Here is a 13,747-nt window from a genome sequence, read left to right on the forward strand (position 1 = left end):
TACATCCAGGAAGCGAAGTGGGTTGGGGGGTAGGGAGATGCAATATACATGGATAATCCAGCCATTTGCTTACCGATGGAGCTGTAATGGGGGTAGAGGGAGAAACTGCAGAACTGTTACAGACACCTATACCACAGCCGTATTTCTGCACCTTCATTGAACAGTGTCAAGAATCTGCCTCATTTAAGTTCTACTAACAAGTAAGGAGATTTCCCTCTCCAAGGATAGGCTTTTGCTGTACTAATACCACTCCAGACTTCACTATATGTATCCCCCTCTCCTTTTCCCTTTCCTTCAATTACAAATTCCTATTTTGTTTTGCTTCATCTTACTGTACTAAAAGCATTCTTTGCAATAAGATGAACCCTTAAACCCTTCCTGGGGTAAGGAGAAAGAGAAATAAATAATAAAATAAATCAAGATTTCTCTCTTCATGGCTAAATTTACATATAGCAGGCATGGAGAAATGGTGAAAAGCGATGTGTGGGTGTCCATGGCAAGATTTCTCAGTCTTTAGGAGAGAAAAGGATAGAGAACAAAATGCTTAAGGGATTTAAGAACCGTGTGTGTGTGTACAGTCATTCCCAGGGCGGAAGGTAGAATTCAGGAAGAAGGGAGGGAAAAGAAAAAGATAATCAATCCAGGCAGTCACCCACCCCCAGCCTTCCCGACCCCTCTCCAACCCACTGCAGTGCTCTGAGCTGCCCAGAAAGCTCATTACCCGAAGAGCAGATTCCCTACACCAGATCAAGGGACCAAAGGCTGTGTAGCCAGTCTGGGGCGAGAGATCGGGAGGGATGGTGACAGGAACGAGGATGGGAATGGCTAGGGAAGGGGCGAGGAAGCCGGCGAGGCCCTAAGAGATCGCCGGCCGAGACGGAAAGGCCGGGCTGGGCAGCCAGGACCTACCTGGAACCGTCAAGGTGGACGTTGCCCCAGGCACCTCTGGCCTCTCTTCCTCAGCCTCCTCCAGCTGCTTTTGCTGTTGCTGCTGCTGCTGCTGTTGGATGAGGCTGAGGTCGGAGCGACTGAGTTCCGCTCTGGCGGCCGCGGGGACGAGCCGCGCCTTCAGCAGCACCGCTGCCAGGCCGAGAAGCAGGGTGCAAGGGACACGCCGGCAGAGCCTCGCCATGGCCGAGAGCCAGAGGGCCGCGGCGGCATATTGCGGGGCTCCGGGCGGCGGCGGGCGCCAGGGCTGCGGGCTCCCGGCAGCGCCCGCTCGCTCGCTCCCGCTCGCGCAACCTGCCAAGCACTCCCTCTCCGGGAGGAGGAAGAGGCCCGGGAGGCGGAGGGGGCGGAGGAGGAGGGAAGGGGAGTTTGCATCCTTGCGCATGTGACGCGCGGGGAGGGGCGAGCCCAGGCCCGCGGCCCCGCGCCCGGCAGCCACCTGGGGCCGGGCTGCTCCGAGAGGACGCGGATGCTGGGGCTGCAGCCCGGGTGGAGGGCCCTAGGGGAAACCGAAATGGGAGGCCTTCTGGGAGCTGGTAGACCCTCACAGTCTCCACTTCCCACTGAGGCACGGGGAAGATTTGCAGAGAGTGGAATAAAATTCCCTCCACCTGAGCCCAAAGTAGCAGGGAAGGTGGTATATTGATTACTCCCATCCAGCACATAACGTGACACCAACGGATCAAAAGGCCAGGATCTCAACCAAATAGGCTTTGCTGCATCACCGCCATCACTGGTTGGTTAGCTAGAAGTTAAACTGCAGCGCGCCAGATTTTGACTAAATGTCTTTTCTCTACCCTAGTGGGAATTTCTTTCCATATCATAAAATATTCTTAATTACATTTTGTCTAATTCTAGCCTACCCTTTTCATTTGTTCAAAAAAAAAAAAATCTTACCAAATACTAGTTGCTTACCATGCGCCAGCATTTCCTCAGGTGTTTGGAATAAGTAAAATACAATCCCTGCATTCCAGGAGCTCATCATCTATTAGGGGAGAGGAACACAGAAACAAATTAGAACCCAATGTGGTGCTACAAACAGAAAAGCAGTACAAGTCCAGACGTCTCAGAATTGGAAGAAAATATCTCGTGTATGTAGGCGCTGTGAAACACCAGGGGAGGTAGAATATAAAAAAGAGTAAGACTTCCACGCGGGAGAAATCAGGAATGTGGAAGTGTGTGTGTGTGAAGCCCAGAGGTGTGTAAGCACAGTGGGCTTGGAAAAGTGTAAACAATTATTCTAATGGAGGAATGACAGTGTTTTAGATTGAAGAGCAGAGTGGAGACCAGTCATTAAAAAATAATAGTAATAACAAGGATTTCTGTAGTACTTGCTGCGTGCTTAAGGACTTAACATTTGTTAACTTCTGGAATAAACTTAGATGCTGTATACAGAAATTGAAATTTACACTGTAGATGATAATGAAAGAAATTAATCAGGGAAGAAACTTGCTACCAGTTGTGCATTTTAGAAGAATCACTTTGCTCTCAGTATGGCAGATGGATTAAAGGGGGATAAATTGGAAGGGAAGATGCCAGTTTAGAGATGTTTGCCAAAACCCATGAGGAGATGCCAAAGGTCATTGAAACTGAAAAGGAAAAGAGTAGGAGACACAGTATATAAGACTACAATAAACAGATACGGTTAATTGGGAAGAGGAGGAGATGTGCCTAGTGTGAACACCTAAATTGACAAATTGAGATCTTTGATGGCGGCTTATGACCTTATCAACATTAACTGGCCTAGAGTAATGAGCCCTGGCTTGTTCAGTTGTGGTCTCTTTGTATTTGGAGAACCTGTGGGACATCTCATAGTGCAATATAAATGTCATCTGCTGTGACATCACCCCATTTACCATCGTAGTTCATTGTCCTTTTCCACCCTCATCATTCTTACCTTGTCCCTCCCCGTGTTTTCAATATGCTGGAAAACAACAAACTTCTCAGTACTGGAAAAGTATTTTTTGGTTAAGCAGATGAAAATAGTGTATATATAACTAATGGTTTAGATGTTTTGTCCCTTCCAAATCTCATAGTGAAATGTGACCTCCAATGGTGGAGGTGGGGCCTAGTGGGAGGTCTTTGGTTCATAGGAGAGAATTCCTCATGAATGGCTTGGTGCGCTCCTTATGGTAATGACTGAGTTCCTGCTCTGAGCTCACAAGAGATCTGGTTGTTTAAAAGTGTGGCAACTCCCTTCTCTCTCTCGCTTGCTCCCTCTCCTATCATGTGACACTCTGGCTCCCTTTCACCATCCACCATGATTGTAAGCTTCCTAAGGTCTCACCAGAGCAGGTGCCGGCACCACAGTTCCATCGTACAGCCAGCAGAACTGATCCAAAGTAAACCGCTTTTCTTTATGTCACTGGGCTGACATAAAGAAAATGGACTGACACAATAACCATAAATAAAATAACAATAGGCATTTTGCATATATTATCTCATTATATCTTCAGATCATCTCTACAAATTAGCTCTCATTATCCTATTTAGCAAATGGAGACACTGGAGATCAGAGAGGCTCCGTGTCTTGCCAGAGGCTCCATTTACAGTGTGTGACTTTACCTTTCTGCACCGTTTGAGACTTCTGCTGTGAGTTTGTATTGCTTTTTTAGTGAGTTTTAAACAAAAATTAGGTATATGGACCACATAATTTTGGGGAAAATAGACACTAAAGTGAGGCCACTCACACTAAGCATCATTCTTCCATCAGGACTTTCTTTCCCTGGTCTGTGTGAGGCAGGAGCCCTTCGGGGAGGGGCTCCAGAGCTGAAGGCAGCAAGTTTCCATTAGTTTCATCAAGCTGTTTTTATTGCAATCTCTTCCAAGTTACCTCTGCTCCTGGAGAGAAGAAAGGAGAAAACGGAAATGGCTCCAAAAACCTGACTGGTGGATGAGAAGGAAAGGAATGCTGCCAGGATTTCTGTCATCCTGCCTTGGGGTAGCCAAGTTATTTTTAATATAGTAGAAGCAGATCTTCTGGAGGCAAAGCCAGTGGGTCATGGACCCCAGTAGAGGGTGGACCTCAAATCTTTCACTACTATGGACTGTTTCAAGAGATAAGTGTTGTCAATCAAGAGTATTTAAATGGTTTTTAAGTGCTTCATTATTTGTGTAGTTTATGCTTAATTTCTGTGCAATATAAAAAGCCATATTATCTGATGCAATTGGGGCTAGTACTTGGCAAATGAAAAACATTCATCAAGAGACCAAAGTCAATACCTCCTAAATATATCTTAAACCACCTATTTTACCCAAGATAAATAAATACATATTCGTTCATGAATCTTTTGATGTAGGGCCAAGAATTTTTCTTTGAGTATTCAACCACATCCTAGAGTTGGAAGTCATAAACCACAATTATGATACACCACTATAATTTGCAGGTTTAGTTTAAGTGGAAGTTCTCAAAGACCCTTGCCACACAATCAGAGTGCCAAGTCATTCTATGTTCAATTTTTTCCCCAAGCTTGTAGGATTTTCTCATATACTTAGTATTAAACTTAGATTTTATTTTATTTTATTTTATTTTATTCTATTTTATTTTTTGAAACAGAGTCTCACTCTTGTCTTCCAGGCTAGAGTGCAATGGAAGAATTTTGGCTCACTGCAACCTCCACCTCCCAGGTTCAAGTGATTCTCCTGCCCAGCCTCCTGAGTAGCTGGGATTACGGGTGCATGCCACCACACCTGGCTACTTTTTGTATTTTTAGTAGAGTCTAAAAATACAATGTTGGCCAGACTGGTCTTGAACTCCTGACCTCAGGTGATGCGCCCTCCTTGGCCTCCCAAAATGCTGGGATTACAGGTGTGAGCCACCACACCTGGCCTACACTTAGTTTTAATAGGAAAAATTTACTTCTTTCAAATCCATATTGTATATATTCCTTATCACACATATAACTGGCAAAAAAAGAAAAAGAAAAAGTTTGTGAAAAATATAACTGACTTTTGGCACAGGCACAACCCAATGATAGGAGTAAACACAGGCAGACATTCAGGAAGATGTAAGCTGATAACTACTTTGCCTTAAATGTTAGTCTGTGTGTTTTACAAAGGAATGAAAAATGCCAGTTAATCCAGCAAGTTATTTTCAGGTACATAGTCCATGATAAAGTTTATGCTAAACACAATGTAATCACTAAGGTTAGAAACTCATCATTTTTAGAAAAATGCCCCAAGAACCATCAGAAAGCAAAGCACAATACTATACACATATAATTCTGCCCCACTTAAAACCTACTGGTACCTCCTCATTACTCTTAGCACAAATCCAAAATTCGTAACATTATTTACAAAGCCCTTTGCAATATGTCCCCTGACTACTTAGGTTCAGGTTCATTTTAAAAATTTTCCTGCACACACACACACACACACACACACACGGGAGTTTCTTCTGTTCCTTTGAACTAGATTTGAGTTGCCCCTAGATCTTAAATATGTGATTTTCCCTGCCTAGAAGTCTACTCCTTTACCTGTTTAACTGGCAAGTTCCCCTAGAGCCAGAAGGGTTCAGGTTAGATATTACTTCCTCCAGGATTCATTCCCTGACCCCCTTAGTTTGATTAGGTGCCGCTGCTATGAGCTTGCATGGCAACCCGTATTTCCTGTTTTGATCTTATTATTTAAAATGGGCATTTACTTGTCTGTATCCCCACCACTAGTCCCACAAGAGCCAGGACCATTATGCTCACAGCTGTGTCAGCAGATCCTACCGTGATACCTGACATTGCTTGTTTGATTGATTACTTGGCTGTATAAATCAATAAAATAATTTTAAGAGGCAGAACTGTTGGTTAAGGGTGGAGAATCATGGCATCAGACTGCTCTGGTATCAACCACTCACAAGTGATGTAATTTACATGAGTTTCTAGGCCTCAATTTCCTCAACTGATAGGGGAAGAAATAATAGAACCTAAAGGAGCTAACAAAATAAAATAACATGTGAAATACTTAGAATTTCTGCCCAGAGGAAGTCTTCGGTAAATGTTAACTGTTATTTCTTTTGTTAAACTTGTATATGATTGTTCTGTTTTGTTTATATGTATCTTATACATATATACAATTTCTAGATCATGATGTTCACCTGAAGATAAAAAGAAAAAAATTAAAAACAAAACAAAATGCATGTTATATGCAATCACTTCTCATTTTTCTCGGTAGTCAATGTTCTATTAAGTCACCATAAACATTGAATTAGCAAATACTGAACCATTCTTCCTAGGGGAAATACCAAATTATGTTCCTGTGAATCTCTCATCACAAGATTTTTGTCAACAGATCAATATATAACCTTGTTTATTGTTTCTGTTTAAAGACACCATGTTTATTATATATATTGTTGGTTCAATAACATTGAACTCATAGACAATAGCACTGTAACTCATGTCTAAACAAAGCTTACCTAACACTTGTATTTTGCCTATAAGGCACATCACAGCCTTCTGGTACTTAGGAGCACTAGACAGCACTCCAGTATTATACTGGAGAGCCCTTTTAAACAACAAAATCACCAGGAAAAAAGCACACAACTGTGAAAAATATGGTGCTAAATAGACCACAGAAAGGACACATTTCCACTTTAAGAGCTGAACAAGAAGGAAGAGCGTCTTGTTTGACCTCAGCTGGGAATGTTCATGTTGGGCGACTCCATAGCTGCATGCAACAGAATGTAGTTAGAGCCTTACTTCACATCATTTACAAAAATTAACTAAAATTGGATCAAGGACATAAATATAAGAACTAACATAGAACTCCTAAAAGAAGTATAGGGATACATTTCTGTGATGTTGGATTCAGCAATAATTTCTTAGATATGACACCAAAGGACAAGCAACAAAAGAAAGAAAAATACATATATTGAATTGTATCAAAATTAAAACATTTATGAATCAAAGGAAACTATCACGAAAGTGAAAAGACAACCTACAGAATATAAAAGGAACTCTTACAACTTAAAACAAAATAACAAACAACACAACAATATTTAAAATGGGCCAAGGACTTGAATAGTCATTCTTTTCAAAGAAGATATAAAAATGGCCAATAAGCATATGAAAAAATGCTGAACATCAACAGTCATTAGGAAAATGCAAATCAATCACAATGAGATACAACTTTACACTCATTAGGATGGCTATAATTTTTTTTAATGGAAAACATGTGTTGGCAAGGATGTGGAGAAATTGGAACCCTCACACATTGCTGGTGGAAATGTAAACTGGTGCAGCTGCTGTGGAAAACAATTTGGCAGTTCCTCAAAAACTAGACTAAAATTAAGGGTTATATAGCAGGGAAGAAATGGAACTATGTGTTGGAAAATGGAGATTAGGGAAGAATAAGGAAGAGAAGTTGATCAACAGGAAGCAAGTGGTTGGTTAGGCAATCATGACAAGTAAGAGGTCTGAGATCTCATTGTCCAGATGCCATGATCTGTTAAGTTTCAGTTCCTTGATACTCTCTGGGAGGCCGGCTGGTGCTTTCCTGAGAAAGGAACTCAGATAACACAAATGTAAATTTTTCAAGTTTTAAGACTGGTAGGGTCAATTTCTATGTTTATTAAAAATAAACCATAAATATCAGTTCTATGGGACAATTGACCTCGTTTCAGTAGACATAAAAATACCCCTCAAAGATGTACATGAGGTAATTCATAGAAGCTGTGAATATGTTACCTTACACATAGTTTGGACTTTAAAATCCAAAGTGCCTTAAAAGGATTTGTCAGCATTGTAAAACTAATTTATCATTCAATACATGATAAAGTAATGAAGCTTATCCAGTGACAAGACTGCATGCAACTAGGAGAGGATAGAGAATTGGTAGGGAGAAGAGCTGGATTTGGAGAATTAAAAGTGAGAAGATGGGATTTTTTCTGTATGGTAAATAAACCAGATTCTCAGTTCTGTCATTGAATCACTGCTATACTGCAGCTGCTTTAGGGTTCCCTTGAAAGGCTAGGGCTGTCCATTGGAAATAAAGTGAAATTAATTACTAGTATGTCATCTCTATTTGTTTGGAATCATTAAATACCTGTGGAATGATTGAGAGAAGACCTTTCTGGTTCAGTTTGTGCTAGTAATTTAGCACCACATGGTGGTGAAGTGGTTGGTTCTGGTTTAATAGTCAAGGTGCAAGTCAGAAAGTCAAAATTGGTATTACAAAATAGGAAATTTACTTATTTAATAATTTTTTTCCTTTTTATTTCCTCACTAAAGTATATCGAAAAATTCAAAATTACTGATTTGTCTCCAGAAGAGGTGATAATATCCCTGAATTTTAAAGATGTTTATGTCACTTATAATCTCAAAAACAACTTTATCTGCATTGTTCAAAGATGAAAAAAGTATAAGCCACCAGAATTTTCTATGAAAAATTTACCATGTACCATACACAAGATCAAAAATGATTTCTAGTACTCTGGTGAAGAGCATAATTCTCCAAATTGAAAACTACTAATAATAATGTAGATCAGTTGACACTTTTTGAATAACTTAGTGGTAACTAATTAATATTCTGAATACAGGATTAACTAAAAAGTAACCCCTAAAGACTCCATTTTAACACCTAATATCTGAGAAAGGAAGTAAAATAACTTTGAGATTAATTACTTTGAAACAAAGTAGGCATTTTTAAATAATGTGAAGGTAAATTGCTATGTAATGACCAAAGTCAAAACCTAAATACTACTTTTATTAAAACCGATTATATATTTGTCATGCTTCAGGAAAATAGGGTTGACAAGGAAATGATATGAAAGGGACCATAGGCAAATAACTTTCTAGGAAAGTCAGAACACTTTAGAGAGTGAATAAAACATTACTTGGAAAAATATTGTTGTTGCACCAATTGATATTTGGGCATTGCAACGTATTCATTAGATAACAGCAATTCTATTTTATGAGCTATGTTTAGTAATCTAGGTAATGTTGCACAGCAGAAAGCATACTGGACCAGGAATTTGAATGTGTAAGCATTAGTCCCAATTCTGCTAGTAACTGCCTTGGCCAAGTAATGAAGTCTCTGGGCATTGTTAACATTAAGAAGGGGTGGAGTCAAACTTCTTCTAACTTATGACTTTTAGGAGTTTGACCTTGATGTGCCTAAAAGTTGTCCTGTTTAGGGTTCACTGAGCTTCCAGAATTGTAGGCTGCTATTTTTTTAATCAAATTTGGAATTTTTGACTTCAAATAATTTGTCTGCCCCATTCTTTCTCTGAGACTGTTTTTCCACCTAGTTAGGTTGTCCCACGAGTCACTGAGGCTATTAATTATTTTTTCTTTTTTTTTTCTGCTCTGTGCTTCAGTTTGGATAAATTCTGTTGATCTAAATTCATTGATCTTTTATCCTATGCTACCCCACTCTACTTTTGGTCCCCCCTCCAATGGATTTCTGATTTGAGATATTACTTTTAATCCTAAAATATTCATTCAAGTGTATTTAATTAGTTTCTCAATCTTTCTTGAAATGCCCATCTCTTCATCCGTAATATTCATGTTTTCCTATAGACTTTTGAGGATTTTCATCATAGTTATTTAAAGTCATGTCAGCTATGGGTACACAAAGGCATAGAGAATGGACCCTGGAGATTCAGAAGTGGGGAGGGTGAGAGGGAGTGAGGGATAGCAAACTACACATTGGGTATGATGTACACTGCTCGGGTGAAGTGTACACTCATATCTCAGACTTTACCACTGTACAATTCATCCATGTAACCGAAAACCACTTGTACACCAAAAGCTATTGAAGTAAAAACAAATTGAAAGATAAAATATTTTTAAATATAAAAATAACAAAAAAATAAAGTCATGTCTGCTAAATTGTTTGTGGGTCTGTTTCTATTGACTGATTTTTCTCAAAACTCTGGGTTATATTTTCTCACATTTTCCCATTTCTTCCCATTCTTCCCCACCCTCCTCCCCTCCACAACATTGTGAATGATACATTGCAGAGTCTCTAAGTTGTGTCATCTTCCCCTGAAAGTAAGTCTTTACCAGCAGTCAGTTAAATTACAAGTGTATCATAAACTTGGGGAAGCTTGGTTTTATGGTTTGGTAGGGTGGGCCTGTTTTGGCTTTACCCTTCATCCTAGGGTGAATTAATTAATCTTTGGATGTACTACTTATTCCTAAGGCATAGATCCAATGGGGTTTCAATGGAAAGATAGGTTTTTCTAAGCCCTGTAACTGAGTAAGACTTGAACTTCCATCTCTTGTTTCTCGTGCAGTGGACAGTAGTAGCTGGAATAACTGCTCTGTTCTTTCAGCTCTCCCTCTGTTGTTTTCCCTCTGGGCCCCTTATAGCCTCACTCAGTGCTGGGTTCAGCCAAGGATTTGAGGAAGTAGTTCCCACCTCCCACCCTGTGGCTGCTTCCTTTCGTGGATTTTTCTCCTCAATTTCTAGCCATAGTGGCAGTCTCATCATTCCAGGAAAGAAAGACAGCTTTCTGTTGTATTCTATCTGCACCATAGGGAGTAACTTCAGGGGAAAGTGTAGCTGCCTTCTTTAACAGTTAAATCCCCTTCAATTTCAGCCTGCTTTCAGTAACTTCAATGTCTTCAAAGAATTGTTTTCCACTGTATTTTGTTCAGAATTTATCATTGTTATCTGACAAAGCTATCCTGCCATTATTGAAATTAGAAACCCCTATTAAACTTTAAATGACTATGGTTCTGTTCTTGGTCACTCAAATTATTTATAATCTTTTTTTCTAATCAAGCATATCAAAGTATTATGATATCTGTCATCAAGTTGCTTTGTTTACAAGAAAGTTTTTAATTAAAAAAATTTTTTTGGTAGAGATGGGGTTCTCACTGTCTTGCCCAGACTGGTCTAGAACTCCTGGCCTCAAGCAAACCTCCTACCTTGGCCTCCCCATATCTCAAGATTACAGACATGAGCCACTGTGCCCAGCTGGTTGCCTTGTTTTTAGATCTAGCTTATGTACAAGTAACAGACTGAACAAATGCAAAAGGTATTTGGGGTATAACCTAGCCAAAGAGTATTTGGTATGGTAAACTCAGCAGGTAATTCTGATCCATTCATGATTTCAGCAGGCTCTTCATCAGGAGTTACAAACTCAAATTCCTACAATGGCTAGGCAAATGAGTAATGAGAACTTAGTCTCATGAAATAAACAGAAGTCTCTCTAGGATTTATGGTAACCCCAAAATTGCTTGACCATCTCAGTGCAGACCTTACTCAGTTCCAATGCTGTATCCAAGCAAGAACACAGGCTCCTATCCTCAAGAATACTGCAGCTCTTAGAATTCAGAATATCTGTCTTTGGGGTATTCGCAATACATTAATGGTGCCAACTAGTTCATTTATTTTTAAAATACTTTGAGGCCAAACAAAACATCAGGCCACTGTTTTCAACTTGTGATTTTGCTCCTGATCCAAGATACTCCCTGTGATTGTTCTACCTCATCTCTTGATGCTAATTCTGACCCTCCTTCTCCCAATATGTTCTAGATCTGCTTTCCTCAAGCTTTCCTTCTTTCCTTATCTACATCACATCATTTAAAATGTATTTTGTCCCTTAATGTATAAAACTGCTCAAGTATTTTCCATCTGTAAAATGAACTTTCCTACTTTTGCTTTCACCTCAAACTACAGCCCTTTCTCTTCCTTTCTAAGCCAAGCCAAGCCTAATGCCTATCCATTGCTAAATCCACTGGAATCTGGGTTTAGTGCTTGACCATGCCACTGAAATGGCTCTCTGTAAGGTCACCAATAACCTACTCTTCTTCATTCATCTTACTTTGTTTCCCTATGGTCTGTGTCACAGTCTTTCTTGACTTTCTTTTTACTTCTATAGCTAATCATCCTGGCTCCTGGCCATCCCATCCTCCTTTTAAATGTAAAAATTCAGTGCACTGCCTTCTTCCTGTCTGCCTTACTTTACACCTTTCTCCTGAACCATCTCATCCAATCTCATCCATTAACTTCTACTAATACCTATATTATTTCTCTGGCTTTGATCTTTCTCCTGAATACCAAGGCTTATGTTTACAAGAACCTGCTGGAAATTTCCATCTAGATATGCCATAAGTACCTCAAATGTAATGTACCTTTTCCCCTCCTAAACTCTCTGCTCTTCCCCAAATATCTGCCCCTTTGCTCCTATTTCCTGTCTCAATTCTTAGTCCAGCCAATCACCTAACCCAGAAACCTATGGATTCTACATCATACATTATCCTAAATGTCTCCTTTCTATTCCCAATTGTTACTAGCCTGGTTTATTTAAGCCCTTATCACCTCTTTTTGGCAGTAGTATGAAAATATTGCCAGCCATCATTCTGTCTTCTAATATGTTAATATACTAATATAAGTACTTTGCATATATTTAATATTTCCAAAGATAACACTACATAACGAGGTAGATATCATGATGTCTATTATAAGGGGTATAATAAAAAGGTATGGAGGGGCTAGGTGGTTTGTGCAAGGAAAGACACTACTGTAGAACACATTAAGAGAGAACAACCCGGGGGCATAAATCTCTACCACATGCTAGTGTGTGAGCTTAATCACTCTCTGAGCAGATTTTCAAATCAGTAAAATGGGTATCAATATAGTATCTATACTATTAGCTGTTATTATATAAATTATTCATAATAAATAGACATATCACCAAAGCAAAAAAACAAAGAAAGCTACTTCTTAGAAATAAGTGGTATAATTTCTCTTTCTAAAATGCATACAGTTCTGTCACTTTTTGCCAACATGGCTGCTGGTGGTTGAATTTTATATTTCAGGCCTGTTCAAAAATGTTTCTTCATATGGTTTGGCTGTGTCCCCACCCAAAATCTCGTTCAAATTGTAATTCCCATAATCCCCACATGTCAAGGAAGAGACCAGATGGAGGTAATTGAATCATGGGGGCAGTTTCCCCCATGCTGTTCTCTTAATAGTAAGTTCTCACGAGATCTGATGGTTTATAAGTGTTTGGTAGTTCCTTCTGCATTCATTCTCCCTCATGCTGCCTTGTGAAGAAGGTGCCTTGTTTCCCCTTTGCCTTTAGCCGTGATTATGTTTCCTGAGGCCTCCCCAGCCACGCTGAACTGTGAGTCAATTAAACCTCTCTCCCTTATAAATTACCCAGTTTCAGGCAGTTCTTTATAGCAGTGTGAAACAGACTAATATAACTCTCTATAATGGCTTTCCTCATTAATGATTTATCACCATTATAAGGTTCAAAGAATGTTTAAAATTAATCTGGGAAAAGAGAATTCCGTGGCTCAAAATTTTCTTCTTGGACCAATCAAGTGAATGATGGATGAGACTTACTGGATAAACACTTAACATATGCCTTTGATAACCCCTTTTCTTGCATTTTCACAAAATCCTCACAAATTTACCCTCTGTGGACCAAGATACTCCCACAGAGGGAAAACTTGTAAGTGACTGGGAAGAGCTTTGAACTCAAGTGGTTTGAACAGTTTTCAAAATGATTTCAGGCAGTGTGTGGTGGCTCATGTCTGTAATCCCAGAACTCTGGGAGGCCAAGGCAGGCGGATCACTTGAGCTCAGGAGTTTGAGACCAGCCTGGACAACATGGCAAGAACCTGACTCAAAAAAATAAAATCATTTCATTTGTGTTCTCATTTGATCCTTAAGAGCAACTAGTAAGTCAGGCAGGACAGAAACGCTCTGCCCATTTTCTACTTCTCACACTCAAAATACTTCCATGGGTAGGTGCTATACATTTTACATCTTAATTACAGCCAAAATATCAAGTATGGTGGTCAGGATAGGGGTAGTTATGACTTGCTGGTCCAGGGGAAATATCATATCT

The 13,747-nt window shown here is 39.7% G+C and overlaps 1 protein-coding gene across 1 annotated transcript in view; it reads right to left on the reverse strand.

The window, feature by feature from the left end:
• The window catches only part of FAM171B (family with sequence similarity 171 member B), a 71,934-nt gene extending 70,605 nt beyond the window's left edge, over window positions 1-1,329 (reverse strand). The window contains exon 1 of the mRNA XM_010370302.2: window positions 910-1,329. Coding sequence (XP_010368604.1) covers window positions 910-1,132 — 223 coding nt within the window. The 5' untranslated portion in view covers window positions 1,133-1,329. The remainder of the gene's footprint in view (window positions 1-909) is intronic.
• Window positions 1,330-13,747: the final 12,418 nt, after the last annotated feature.

Source organism: Rhinopithecus roxellana, chromosome 14 (assembly GCF_007565055.1).
Source record: "Rhinopithecus roxellana isolate Shanxi Qingling chromosome 14, ASM756505v1, whole genome shotgun sequence".
NCBI classification, from domain to species: Eukaryota; Metazoa; Chordata; class Mammalia; order Primates; family Cercopithecidae; genus Rhinopithecus; species Rhinopithecus roxellana.